This window comes from Gymnogyps californianus, chromosome 8, assembly GCF_018139145.2.
Source record: "Gymnogyps californianus isolate 813 chromosome 8, ASM1813914v2, whole genome shotgun sequence".
In the NCBI taxonomy this organism is placed as follows: domain Eukaryota; kingdom Metazoa; phylum Chordata; class Aves; order Accipitriformes; family Cathartidae; genus Gymnogyps; species Gymnogyps californianus.
The window spans coordinates 17110368-17125702 of record NC_059478.1 but is presented as its reverse complement, the minus strand read 5'-3'; the positions used below and the strand labels follow the sequence as shown (position 1 = coordinate 17125702).

The following is a 15335-nucleotide window of genomic DNA, read 5'->3' as shown; positions in this document are numbered from 1 at the left end:
GTGCCCGCCCCTTCCGCCCGCCCTTCCGGCGCCGCTCGGCGGGGGGTGGGGGGGGGGCACCTCCGCCCCGCCCCGCGCGGCGCGGGAGGGGAGAGAGCCCGCGGCCGTTAACCCCGGGTTATAAACACAGATAAAACGGAGAACGCCAGGCACCGGCGAGGAAAGAGCAGTACGGTGCGGTGTGTCGACTTTGTATTGAAAAGCACTGCGACAACTGCAGACTAGCACACCGTGCTGTAGGGAGCACGCATTCTCGCTTAGGGGAGAGGGTTATATGTGCCATTAGATGACATCCCAGAGTGCACAACACTGAAGACCATTTTATGACAAAGTGTAAAATACTATCTGTGACAGTGCAAAATACTGTTACTGAGATGATGAGAATTCATACAAAGCACAGATTAAAAGCCTACAAGAATTTCAAATTTTAATTCAAACTTTCAAGTTTCTTACGGAAGAAAACCCCATCTCTCCCACTTTGACGCAAACAAATTAATGAGATAACCTGATAAAATGTTACACTATCAGTGACTCTATAAAAATAAGATTATCATGTCTTACAGGGTACTTTTCTACAGCAAGCAAACTGTTAGCAGTTTACAGAAAGGAAATTAATTATCCCATTAGAGCAGCCTTAATTAATTATCCCATTAGAGCAGCCTATACATTGTTTTAGCACAATTCTTGTTCTGTAGCATTTCAATTTATAAAACTGAGCACACATGCGAGTCTAATACAATACAGAATGTCAACAGCCAAACAGAGACAGAATTTACAGATAGTGGTTAATCAGCAGCAGCACACAACTCAAGGCTGGTAGGGAAGTTTAAAATGAAACTCATGTAATTTTGAAACTGATACACACTGACCCAACATTAAAAAAAGACTACATTTTGATTGGGAGAAAAAAATTCAAACTTTTATTGATGCATTACTAGTTCCAGTTCCCCGTCTCTCTCATTTATCAAAAGAGCTGAAGAAGTCCAGGAGAATTTCCCCAATATTTGCACCTACAATTAAGATATTTGAGGACTAAAAAGGTATCTTGAAAAAGATTCATCTTTTAACTTGGTGGAATGGATTATAGGAAGTTGACACTCTAGACACTACCTACAGGCATTCAAATTCCACTAGCTGCCCACATGACAGAATTTGAAAGATGTCGGTGAAAATTCATTCCCTTCAAGTCCAAATCTCAAAACATGTACAACTAAGTTAATGAGTACTACTGCTATAAGTCCTGCTCCTGCCTGAAATCAAAAGGAAAATGACTACTTTAGACACTCGGTATCAAGCTCCTGCTGAACTACAAGTTGAGCTTTTGCTATCTATTCTGATTTAAAGACCCAAGAAATGAAAAGGCCTTTTCAATAGAAAGACTACATTAAACCAGAAGCCTTGCCTTAGCCGCAGCAATCTCTCTGGGATTCAAAAGTCAGTGCACTAAGCTACTGCCAAACAGAAATATACCTAACTTCAAACTAACCCTTGCTTGCATCATTTCTGAACAGCACTCAAGCAACAAAGTTTCCTAGGCAACCCCAAAAGAAGTCATCCATTTTACACAATCCTATAGTGAACAGCTTCAACATTTACTATCTGTTCTGACTTGGCCGATTCTGATTGCGTAGTTCACAAGTACCAAAAAAACCAAGCCACAGTTGAGAAGACAGGCACAACTCAATTTTTGATTAACAGATTTTTTCATCACTTGTTTTCAATTCTTATTTTAAACATTCACACAATAATACATTTTCTATTTCAAACAGTAAAGATGACATCACACTTGTGCAAACGCTACACAAAGCATATTGAGGCACAAAGAAGCCAGAAAGAATTCAAGTAGCAGTCAGAAAGTAATTTGGAAGATGCATTTTTTCTAAATCATAGAGGTCATTTACACTATATTAAGAACAAACCAATTTGCCCATCCACACAAATTAAACAGCTGATCTGCCTATATATACATACCAAGTAATGAGATACCAGTTTAATTTTTTGGGTAATTTTTCAGAAAAGATGACAGTTTTCTATAAAAACTAGTCCTTGAATGCTTGAAATCTATGTACCTACCAGATAATTAACTATTATTTAAGAGAAATTTTTTTTTTAAAAAATAAAAATATATGTTTCTCTATACTATCTAATGGCAGCTAAAATATAATGATAATTTTACAGTGAACTGGTCATACAAAGAAAAATATTTTAAACTGTTTCTCTATAGATAATTTCAATTAAAAACAACAAACCCCAAAAATTTCATATTTTAAGTGAACTGGTCAATAGGTTAAGAAAGAAAAATAAGTGTTAGAACACTGCAGACACGCCTGCTGACACCACACTGAATAATTACAACTTTTGGTCTTTGTTACAAATGCTGTAAAAGTGTTTCTATGAGAAAAGCAATGTTCCCCCCATCTCCAAGAAATTAAAACAGTAAGCTATTAAAAAAAAAAAAAGTGTTTTAAGAAGCATTTCTTCTAGCTTGCATGATATAGCCTTTGGACTTGATAATCCCTCTGCTTTTAACAATGACTGAATACCGGAGAAGCCATAAAGGAATCCACTCGTGTGCTTTCGTGTTCTGGATGCTTTCCTGAAGAACTTCTTGGAAACTTGCTTCACAAAGTAATTCTGAAGTTAAAAAGGGATATTCATGCTTTAAATAATGTCATGTAAACAGCTGCAAAAAGCAACACTTAGTAAGAGAAGCCTTTTCCTACAGTCAAAAATCTTACGCTGTGCCAGATACTCCACAGATCCACTCTTCCAGAATGCACATAGGGTATAAGCAGCTGAATACTACAGAAGAAATCTTCAGGACACTTTTTTGCAACATTGAGTATTTCCCACAAAACTAATTAACTGAGATTCCTACAATATCAAATGGAGTTGATCAGCAGAGCCATTAGGAGGAAAAAATGAAAATTAAACTTGAGAAGCTAGCTAGACAAACCAGAGGTGAGTAAAGCACAAGGCTGAAATCAGCAAAGTACTGAGCATTCTCAGGTACCTCTGCAGTCATTGGAAGCTCAACATGTATAGCATCTCCTGTAACTGGGCTCATAATAACCACAAGCCCAGAAAGCATTAAGAAAAATGGGCTTAAATGCCACAAAGCAGAAAAGGAAGGCAAGTACAAATCCTCCTAATTTCCTCTGGAAAGTCAGTCAAGGGAACAATCTCTTTGATGAGCAGTGTTCCCAAAAGATAGTCTCAATACTCTTCAGCTGACTGTTACAGAAAAGTTAAGCTTAGCAAACAATGCATAAGGGAATCACTACTTGCTTTGTTTTCTATCCAAATCCTCTTCTCCTTCATTTCATGACTCTCCATAGAGAGTATTTATTAAATTGAAAGTTGCACTTTGGACTTCACAGGACATGGAAATTGTCGGACTGAATGGCAATTCATCTTGTATGCTGCCAGAACAGTGCTGATACATGCTCAAGCACCGATGAAATTCATTAGTTGTAACAGTGGTACTATAAAGCATGTACTTCATAAATAGTTTTTCATATACTTTTTTTCTCGGGGGGAGGGGAATGGGAAGAAAGGAGAAGGAAGGAAAAGTATGATCATCACGAACAGTTGGTCATAAGGAACAACGTAGGGAAGGAATGAACTAAATACTGTTTAAGACTTCTCGCTTACAATCCCAGCAAGAGATTTAAGGCGTCATTATAGTGAAGAAGATTAGATGATGTTTGAGAGAAACTAATATAATATCCCAGAATATTCTAGGGAGCTGGTAAGTCAGAGTTCTCGAGTCTAACGGAAAGCCTCCAAGTACTTCAATCATTTAGTAAATGAATCACTGCACAAAACAAGTAAAGAATTTACACCAACTCTTTTTGTAATAATGTTATTTTAAAAGTCACTACTTTGAAAGACTCCTGCTTAAAGCGTAATAATTTTACATGTCTAACATTCCCAAACTACTCAAAAATCAACTGACCATCAGCATTTCTATGCAAGCTATTTCACAGACAAGTTCTGGGCAAGTGGACTTTCATTTGTCATTTACTGGCCTTCAGCAATACAACTGTCATTTCATTCTATGTCTTGTGGAAATAAGCTATTTTTTGAGCTTATGTAGTACAAATTTCTCAGTAGTTTGTTTTTTTCAAGAAACTATCGAAGGCTGGAAGATTGCCTTTTCGCCCCCTTTCTTGAAGCAAAAGCAAGAACTTAATAGAAATATTTTATAGACGAGAAACTTTTAGAATCCTTTGTTCAGGATTCAAATGTAACCAACTTTGAAGGTCAGAGAAAGATTATTCCCGATTTTGTACTGAATAAATGCATTTAGAAGTCTTCTGTTAACTTAGCTGGCAAAGCCTTACCTTTTGGGTCATTGTGAGTTAACAGCTGTATGTCAAACTGTTTTGCAAATGCTGTGAGATCAGGTGGCATCACACAACAGGAAGCTAGGTTCACCTGATTACTACTTGGTTTCACCTGAAAGTAGCAGAATACTTTCATAAGACAAAAAATATTAATGTACTTATTTTAGTCATTTCCCCCATGCCCTCTATTACAACAGAAATTTTGCTTTGAACAATTTGCCTTTGACCATTGTTTTGAGGTCTGAACAAGGCTAATTAATTCTGCATGATGCTGAACAGGCAACTCCTACATCTGCAACTTCCTGCAGCAGAGAGCCCAAACCAAGAATAGGATCTAACTTTAGGTGCTGCCACAGCAAGATGAGCACTAACCCATTCAGGCTTCCTGTCTGCTGTGCTCCCTAAACAGCAGCAGGTTTTTTTTTTCCCCTCTCCAGTAAAAACATTATACAGGCGTTAGTTTGAAAAAGACTTCAAATAAAAAAATCCAAATAAATTTTTGTTAAGGATATATAATTTGCAGTCTTCCATGCCTTCAGGTAAGTGCCTAAATCAGATTATGTTAAAAGGGATGCTCTTCCACTGACTCTTTCTCTGCTCATCACAAACTGCATTCATGATCACCATGCAGGTGGCCATTAATCCCCTCAATTATCCTCCTCTCAGTATACACAAAACAGTGAGGAGCACAAATCAGGACTCTCAGCAGGACCTCTTATACAAATACAGTATGTTCACATACCACAAAAGAAGTGTCATAAGAGGAGTATTTAAAGAACTAATAAGGAAACAGTAAATCCACATGCTTACATGAGCATGGGCACATACTAGTACAGAACTCCATCACTCAAACGTTAAAAGGCAATTAGTCACATTGGACAACAAAATATTGTGCCACTTCACTTATAGCCTGTTGTCTTCTTTACATTTAAGCTTAGCATTCAAACAGCATTTTTCCAAGGTGAAATCCCTCCATTCGTAACACAGCTTAATGTGAAAACAGCTATGTTTTCAGAGTCACTGGAATAAATCTGAAGGTTTCAGAGTGCTGTTTATACTCCTTCCTAAATATAAAAGCATTCAAAACGCAAACCTTCAGTACTTCAAAGACCCTGCTACTGAACAGACCTGTGGTTTCCAGCCTGTGCTGGTCTGTACATAAGAACATTGAACAAGTGACAGTCACACTTTGAGCCTCCCCCACCTTGAACAACATTGTGACCATCCATAAGATGCTGAAAATAACAGGGCTAATTAATATTTTGTATATAAACCCATTTATAACAGAAGTTTGTAACAACATGGCGGCCAACAAAACAACAGTTACTCTGTCCTAGAAATGCTACAAGTAGGAAGTTTGTTCTCACCTGTGCCCACAGATACAGCTGCTCTAACAGTGTTTTATCTAGGTCAGAGGTACCTATGGCAACAATCTTTTTGTTTTGAACTAGATTTTCAAGTTCTTGCCAATAAGGTTGCAAATACTCCAAGGAGAGGCTAGTTCCATCTTCAGCAGGAGGTGGGGCAATAATGACTGAGTCTAACTGAGCAACTCCGAGGGCACAACATGCTGAGGAAAAAGAACAGAGACACTGCAAAATCTCTTGTGAGATACTAATACAAGCAGCACGACTCTTCAAATTCAGCAAAAGACACACCTCTGGCTTCACTCTGCTAGCTTCCCATTCACCGTTTGAAACTCTGAGTGTATAAGCAGTCAAGGATAGTAACACAATGTTTTTAGCAAAGAATTGAACACACAGCTGAAGGCCAAGTTTCAGTTGTAGGTCTTGGGGGAAAAAAAAACCCACACCAACAAAAACCCCACCAACAAACAAAGCGTGAAGCTTTTTTCTCCTTTTCAATGTTAAAATTATATTTTTCTCTGAAGACAGTAGTGACATACAGCTCTTGATTCCTTCAGTCTCAATTTCTTCCAAAATCTGTAACTTTCACCCTGAACTATAACTCAAGTACAGGGCATGGACTAGGAAAACTATTTGATATATGTGAGCAGTTAGACTAAAAGCGCACTGAATACGGAGATTTAAATTGCCAGAGAGATGTGGCAAATCTTGGAGTTTCACTGAGCTTTAGGAAAGATGCAAGTCATGACGCCTCTTTTTCACAGCAAAAAGAAGAAAACTAAGTAACTAAATAAATTATTTTCTTCTGGAGGAGGATTCTATCAATGTATTTTTAACAAATGGTACTACAACTTACAATAAAGAGGCTATTAACTGGGGTATCAATAGAAAAGAATTATATCTGACCCCTTGTTCTTTGGCAACCCCTTATGCCCAACAATCTTCCAAAGTGGTGAAGTTCAGTGCTGCTCACAATTACTGCTACGTTAGGCTAACAACTTTATGTATCAGTACAGCCATTGTATTGTATTTTCAATAAAACTTAACTATCTCATCAGCTGCTTGCAGCATTGTTTTATTTCCTAAATAATCTCTGAAATACTGCACAGTAGCAAAGTTCATCATGTTAAAAACAACTGGCAACTAACAACAACTGGTATCTATTGTATCACTGTTACTACAACATCCCATGCTATTCATTTTTTAACAAGTTTTGTATGAAAGAATAAAAACTTGCTCCTGCTTGGAGCAAGGAATCAGGTTTGAGTTTGTGGACACAACGTTACAGCAATCCACATTCAGTAAGTTTACTGACTGAACTAACATGTAAATAGACTTGATTACCTAAGTCTCTCTTAATAGGAAAACAGGATATACTTGTGACAGTCACTAAATACACCTCTTAGATGGAAAAGATTCTAATTTTATTTCTAAGTACTAAAGTAAAAAAGAAACCCTACCAGAAGTTTGAGTTTCACACTTACCCAGGTCAACTGCATCTCTGATTGATGAAGAGTTTGATCCAACGACGAAAAGTTTTGCTATTTTCAAAGAAACTGGAATCAATAACTAAACAAGCCAGCTATTACTAAATATATAGCTATTTACTTTTGCTATATACACTACTTATGAGTTCTTGGGTAAAGGGTTCTTAGAATATACACCAATTACTTCAAAAATTGGAAAAAAACAACCTTCTGAAAGGTGACTGCCCAATAAAGACACTGTTCTCTTAAATTTCAAAGTTGTTGTGCAGTCTCAGAATGAGAAATCATCCAGTTAGATGATCTAATAAGCTGTAAAGCTAGGACTTAAGCATCAAGACACTAAGCAATAACCGTAACAACCTGTATAAAAACCCCAAACGTAATAGTACAAACAGACCTCTTCACAACTTACTGAGACTCAAAATGTACTAGTGTTAGTTTGGACTGCCTCCTTCAAGTTCATCATATTCAACCTGGAAAAATTACGCAAATAAATGTGCTTCCAATGCTATTTCTTAATTGCAGTATTATCTGTAATATTTTGCTTCAGAAAAGTCAAAGATTCACAAAATACATTTAAAATGTCTTGAGGGGATGTAAGTTAAACTAGAAAAATGCCGAGCTGCTTTAAAACCTGAAATATGAATTCAAGTCTTTCTTAGCCAACTTCTAGATTACCCAAAGTACGACAGTGTGCACTGATGTCATTTGACTTTGCAATTACAAAACATGGTGGAAAAATATACATATATGAACATCCTATTAATGACTGCATATGAAACCTTTTTATGCCACCGTTTTTTTTACTACATTCTTACCTGAAACTTTCAACTCATCCCTTTCTTCAGGATTTATTTTTTCTATCGCTTGAGCTACAGTACATTCCAGAACCTCCAGTATTTCCTGTAGTAAGTACATGAGACTTAGGAACAACTCGTCAAGAGGACACAGCAAGTTCCTGGAGAATGTTTTTAAGTAATTAAAAAAAAAGCCTTACAGCAGTTAGAAACATAAACAGTATAAGAATGCAATGACAGAAAGAAAGTAACCCAATCCTTCTTGATCTCTGATCTTCTTGGTCAGGAAAATGAAGCTATATGAAAGGCCCTATATGCCCCTAATATGAAAAAATACAAATTACTGATAAGAATTATTGGAATTAGATTTAGTAGTGTTCTGATTTTCTGATGTGAACAGATCACCGTGCCAATTCAAACTGCCTTGCTTTAAAAAAAGCCCCATGACCAGCTAAAAAAAAAATTATCAGAATTAGGGGGTTTGGGTGTTGGGTGAGAACATCTTTGTATAAAAGTATTTTGTAATTTCAGTGAAGCCTATGAAAAGCCTGCAGTGACAATGTTGTAAAATACAGATTTAAAACAATAATTTTGAAACTAAAAATTAGGCAAGTTTCAGAGATTTCACCCTCTGACCTCATTTAAGACTAGGCTGACAACTCATGTCAGCTGGCACAAGGTGACTTTTTTGAGTCTTCACCTACAGGAGGTTTTGTATTATACACACACACACCCCCCACCCCACTCCCAACCAAGAACTCTTTGGTAATTTTTGCTGCCCTACCAAAAAAATCCCCAAGCAAGTCTTCGAGTAATTCTATACAGTTAGCATTTTAAACAAAAGTTAACTTTTTTTTAATTACTGGAAACCAATATAATCCATAAAAGAATTTGGAATTATGCAGTTAACATGTTTTGACAGTAAAACCTAGCTTACACTAAATAATTAACTTTAAATAGATCACTACATCTTACAGAGACAAATGTTTATGTTCTCCTCTTGAGCAATGATTAGATCTTCCAGAAATCATTCAGCAATAACTGCCTCACCACACTCCAGTGTGGAACGCAGCAATGTGCAATTGATGCCAGCATTACACAAGAACTGGTAACAAAACCCAAAGAAACGGTCAGGAAAGTTTTTTAGGTTTTTTCTTTTTTAAATGAAACATGCTAACATTTCACAGAGCAAATAATGTATTTAGTGGGAACCTATTACTGCTTTGCTGAATTTCAGAAGCAATAGTGAAAAAGGAGCAGGCAAATACACCAAGATCTTGATGTCAGATGGCCATGCCTGTAGTTTTAAGAATTATGTGGAAGTCTTTAGATCTTAAGGGAAAAATTTGCACTTCTGCATCTTCAGAAATATTTCTGAGACAACCAAGGCTATGCTTCAGAGTTCCCCTCCAAACAGGATGATCTTGAGCTATCTAGTTTACCATCTTCATAGTTTAGATAATTCTCCATTGAGTTTTTACAAGCATGCTAGCAAACTTCTAAGGTACACAGATTCTTTTTTTTTGGTGATTGTCCCAACAATTAACTTGAAATCTTACAGACTAGGACTTTTATTTTGCTCAGAATTGTCTTATTTGCCATCAACAGGCTTCTTTACTGTGGTATTTCTTAACCTCTCCAAATTTACTAAATACGAAAAAAAAAAAGGGGCAGGTGTTGAGAAATACTCTTATCTGGAGCTGCAGATACTTTTACAGAAATTTAATAGATTCATTTATATTTTAAAAGGTGTAACCAACTACATATTTCTCTATTTTTACTCGTAACATGGACAGCATGCATAACACCTCTCCTACCTGATTTAGGTCTTGTCCAATCTTTGAGCTCCATTCAGTCAGCGTTTTCTGAATGCAGTCCCGCACCTACAAAATATTTTTTCATATTGAAGTGTAGGTATGTTATAGCTGCACAGAAATACAATGATTCATAAGCATGTAGGACAGACTGAGCAGGTGAACTAATGATGCCATTCCTTCAACCACAGAAGATTCTTCCTTCATAGCTTCCATCTGAAACTTGTTCAAACTGGTTTAGTTACATACTTTCCTCTTCTCTTTCACAAAGAGTTTTAGCAGTAATACAAGTACTGTACTTCATTTATTTCTCAGACCAATGCCATCTTTAAAGGAAAGGACAATGTTAAGCAAGCAAGAACTAGGGTGTAGGGTGGGGTTTTTTTTGTGTGGAGATTCTTCAGTTACAATGTAGTCAGATAATAGCATATGTGTGTGACATTGTTAGAAATGAGACTTTACAATCAATCACTAAATACTCATTATATTAATTACTTCTCTTTCCAAGATGCATCTGACCCTTTTCATTTACTGCCTACCTATTCCACTGTGCCAAACCACTAATGCTTTTAAGTCCTTCAGTACTGAAGGGGGAACCTTCAGATCCTACCCCACACTTGCATTTTTCCTGCATCCACAGATGCAAAATAAAATTGACTAGGATTCTGATCATGGATTTTCTTGAACATAGTAAGGCATAACTATTAAGTCTAAATCAGCTAATTAACTGCATATTGTACCAGTGCTTCAGCTGTACCAATGCTCCAGCTTCCCTCTGATACATCTCAGTTGTTACCCTGCAGGCTAAGTAAATGTGCTGTCAAGACTGCTGTCTGCCACAGGTAGAAGCACTTTCACGAGCTGCTGCTTTACTTCACTTTTAGCAATATATTTTATAACTATATGGATACCTACTTTTTGTACCATTAAAAAGCAATTTCCTGTGACACCTAACATGACTTCTGAGAGCTCATAATACCATGGACAAACTAGGAGCCAACTCCCCCCATAAATCTGGATGTCACAAAGTTTAAGGCATAATACAGTAATAATACTTTGTGAGCACAAATTCTATACATTCTTTCGCAGTCATTTAAAATGGCATGAAAAAAATAACTGAGTCAAAAGGCAAGAATTGACTCCCCTCCACTAAATAGCTATCCACAATGCTGGAACTCTTTAGCCTATTTTGATGCAACTTATGGTATCTTTTCCTTTACACATGTGAAAACCACAGTGTATCTGACTGCTTTGACCAGCTTTTCCAAATACAGTTGCATCCCCAAACTCCTACCATTAGGGTTCATAGTTTGCAAAATTTTAGCTTACATTCTGCCACTGAGAACTATACACACACTAACTACACGAAACAGAAGAGTTAAAAGCCAATTTATTTCTGATAACTAATGCCAATTATTTGCTTTTGGAATCTCAGCAACTCTGGAAAGCAGGCAGCCTTATGTTTAAATGCAGATTTCCCTGTAGACAAATGAATTCAAATACCTTAACTGACTGGTTATGCACCCTGGCCACTCTAACAACCTTCCAGAAACTACTCACACAAGGGTGCCCATTACGATACAGCTATCTCTTTGCTACAGAATCTAGCGCTATTTCACACAGGTCACAGAATGTTGTAATAAGCAACCAGGCCAAATAAAAAAGTTATTACCACAGGACAACTAAATAAAAGTATGATGAATTCTTCCTTCTCATTACATCATCCTCCCAGTCACCTTTCTTACCATTTGCGCATGATTAATACGGAATCAACCAACTTCTAGACTATCAACAGTGCCACTACATAGCAATAACCAGCCAAAACCATAGCTCTTCTGATTATTAAATGACCATCTTCAGATTACTGTGTCATGACGAGACAGCAAATACAGTGGTTCTGAAGTTCACAGCCACAGGATCTCCAGACATTTTATCAGGATTATTCTAAGTGTTGACACATACTGCTAAAGGCAATAGTTTTAAAGTGGTGATTAAAAAGTTCTTTCGACTTTTTAACACAGAATGACAGCTATACTCTTTAAAAAAAGACAGCAATGACTAATTTTCCTGAGACCTGTCACCACCAAGAAATTAAATTAATTTCAGGTTAGAAAAGAGAATTTTCATCATTTGCAATACAAGCTCATATCTATTCATATCTTTCTCTTACTGAAGAAGTATCAGGGACCTCCTTTGCCATTACAGACAGTACTTAAACTTGTAAGCGTTTTAACTCTTCATTCCCTGAGAGCAGAAACAAGGTCTGGTTTCTTCTGAAAGAGCCTCAAACACAGCAAAGTGCTTCCGGGGGCACGGGGGGGCCACCTCTGCGCTGTTGCCAGTGTGGCTGGCTCTGGCTATCGCTTCGACTCCTAGCACAGCCAGCCTGCTGGTTTCCCGACACGCTCCCCCGCCACGCCGCGGGTGCGCTGGCCGTCAGGCGCTGCCCGCGGCAGCGAGGCCAGCCCCGCGGTGCCGCTCCGCAGACTGCACCGGCCCGACCGACTTCCCAACGGGACAGAACACACGAAAGAGACGTTAAAAAAACCCAAACAAACAAAAAGCCTGTTTTGCTTTTCCCATCTCATACCTCCCGAGCGCACGGGCGCGGTATGGCCACGGGCACACATGGCACGCGCGGAGGACGGGCGTCGCCCCCGCCCGCTGCCTCCCGCGGGCACCGCCGAGGCGGTCGTTAAGGCAATTAAACCCTTTCCCCGCGATGACGGGCGCCAGGCCATGCTGTCCAGCGCCAGAAAAACAAACCCTACTCCGGATAATGCTTTCATCGCTCGGACGTCCCCGTTCCCGCACCCGCCGGCAGCGGGGAGGCGTACCCCCGCTCCCCTAGCCGCCGCACCGGCCGCTCGGCTGCGGCACGGCCCACCCCGGACCCCCGCCGCGCAGGCGCCCGCCGCAGCCCGCCCCCCGCCTCAGGGCGAGTCCCCGCCGCGGCGCCCTGAGGTGCAGCCCTGGGGCCCGCGCCGCTCACCTCCTCGCCGGGGGTGGCCGGGCACTTCTTGCGCAGGCAGCCCCAGTTGAGGAGGTTGCCGGTCTGCAGGGTGAGGGTGGCCGCCCGCTCCAGCAGGGCGCGGGCGCTGTCCGTCCCCATGGGGAAGCCTGGCGCTGCGGCGGCGGCGGCTGCCGGGCTCCCTGCGGCACCGCGCAGCGCAGCGCCGCGCCGCGCCGTGACTCAGCACAAATAACGGCAGCGGGGGGGGTGGGGGGGGTGCTTTGTAACCGTCCCCGGTCACATGGCACGAGGACAATGGGCGGCGGGGCGGGCCCAGCGCGGGAAGGAGCGCGCCCCGCCAGCGCCGCCTCACGATCCCGCCGCGCGCCTGCGCGCCGCCCCTCACGAGGCGGTTGCCCTCACCGCGGGGTGGGACGGGGCCTTCCGAGAGCGGCGGTTGGCGGGCGGGGCGGGCCCTGCAGCCCGGCTGCTGCTGCCGCCGCCCCGGAGAGCGGTGGCGGCTGCTGAGCTGCGGTCTGCGTGGTCTGCGTGTCGGTCCGGCCCAGGGGGGCCGGCGGCCGCGGGAGCCGGCCCCGGCGTCGCGCCCTGAGGAGCGCCCGGGGTACACGTGGCTGTGCCGGGCGGGAGCGGCCGGCGGTTCGGTAACGCCCCCCCCGCTTCGGCCCCCGGCGGCGGGGTAACCCGCCCCGAGCCGCCTGCCGGGCCGTGAGTCGCTCTGGTGGGCCCAGTGTAATCACCTTACAGACATTGCTTGTTTAGCTGCTCTGCGGGCGTAGTAAAAGCAATGAAACCATCTGAGTTACAGTCACGGCGGTTTCAAGTAACAGATAGTCGCTGATAGGCACTGAGATAAAAGGCCCCAAAAAGGAAACCAAGTGCTTATTTAGTCTGGCGATGTTTACATGTTGATGGAACTTAATGTCAGGGTGTAACTCCAGTTTTACACCAGCTGATTTCAGTGAAGACACACTTGGTGAAACTTGAAGGATTATGGTTTGGGGATTTTTTTTAAGACCAGGTGGATTCCAGAAAGCCATACTCTGAACGTTAAAGTCCTTCTGTATTGGAGATTCGAGGGCAGGGAGGGCTTTTTTTTCCTTTTTTTCCCCCCCTAACTACAGTTAAAGGGAACAGTAAGCCACAAACTGTAATTTTGTTGTCAGCATGGGAATTTGAATTGTGTTTCTAACAGATTTTCCTTCCCCAGGCTGCATGTTGTGCTAATACGGAGAACCAATTTGCATAACTTCTGTCAGTCTGAAGCACTGCCTGATCACTTTCTGGTACAGGTTAGTTTAAATGTTCTTTATATTTGTGTTCTGATTACTTTTCTGTATTGGATTACTTTCATGTATTTGAAATGTTTTCCTCATTGTATGAATACAGAGCATCTGGAAGCGAAATATACTGAAATAAATGTCAGCTAATTTGGAAAAGCAGTAATTTTGTTTTCTTTTTCTTTAACATCAAAATCCAGAAGGTCTAACCTGGCCCAAAGGTTAACCATCCAGACTTGTAATCGGCTTGAGAAGGAGCAGACACCTCCATATGCCTTCACAGCTTTGCCCATATTTACGCTAGCAGTGAATTCTGTCCTGTTGGGTCTTTCTCATCGGCCTTCTGGCTTTCCAGTAGAGGCCTTTTCTTTTGGTGGAATTTATTCTTTGATATTTCTTTTAAGTAGATTTGATAGTTATAATTCTATGGAAGCAGGTTGAATTTGGGGATTGCAGAAGGTTTTCAAACAGTGCATAGCATAAATCTTTCTTGGAAATTTATGGCAGTGAAAAAAGCAATGTTCCTTTATGGCATTGTAGAATTTGCTGATATTTAATTACCTTAGCTCTAGAAAAAGGATATCACGTAATGAAGACTGGTTGGAGGAAAAATAGTATCAGCCTCTGTACTGCTTTATGTCATGCGTTTACTTCTCAGCAGCAGCAGGAACGCATCACAGGAGAAGAAGGGATCTCAGCAGAGTTCTGTTGTCAGTCCAATCACCCCTGAAACGTAAGGTAAACTATCAGAGAAAGAAAGGAGGATGTTTTCTAGCTCATGGTCAGTGGTAATTTTGCAGGTTATCTCATTAGGCTACTTCCGTTCTGCAAAAAACATGAAATGTGATTGGTTTCCTGCAGTAATTCTGTAATGTTCGAGGAAAAATAAATTACCCTTTCGAATGAAATGCCACCGAATCGTCACTCCAGGCGGTGGGTGAATATTACTCTTCTCTCCCAGTTTCTGAACACCGGGAGCTGCAGAACTTGGCTTGTCCGAGGTGCCGGCGGTCCCCCGCCCTGCCGCAGCCTGCCTGGGGTACCACTGCTGGCTTTACATGGAATTGCTGGAGCAGCTGCCCAACGCGCTCCGCCGGGCAGCGGCCCCGGGCGGGGCGGGGGGGTCCGGGCGCCGCCTCCCCCGGCCCGGCGCTGCCGCCGGGAGCCCCCCCCGCGGGGGCCGGGCGCCGCCTGATTGGTCGCAGCGCGGGGGCCCGGGGAAGGTGCCGCGGCGGCGGGAGGCGGCGCGGCGGCGGCGGGAGCCCGCAGG

At 41.5% G+C, this 15335-nt stretch overlaps 1 protein-coding gene across 2 annotated transcripts; it reads right to left on the bottom strand.

The window, feature by feature from the left end:
* Positions 1-401: 401 nt before the first annotated feature.
* On the bottom strand, positions 402-12926 carry GCLM (glutamate-cysteine ligase modifier subunit). Of its 2 annotated transcripts, XM_050901236.1 has the most exons (7): positions 12807-12926; positions 9818-9883; positions 8022-8106; positions 7201-7257; positions 5717-5919; positions 4347-4461; positions 402-2634 (listed from the first exon to the last, which is right to left on the bottom strand). In XM_050901236.1, the coding sequence occupies exons 1-7, from the start codon at positions 12924-12926 to the stop codon at positions 2465-2467; spliced, it is 816 nt and encodes a 271-aa protein (XP_050757193.1). In that variant the 3' UTR covers positions 402-2464. The 2 variants fall into 2 exon arrangements, with proteins under 2 accessions (XP_050757193.1, XP_050757194.1); XM_050901237.1 differs by lacking the exon at positions 9818-9883.
* Between the last annotated feature and the right edge of the window lie 2409 nt (positions 12927-15335).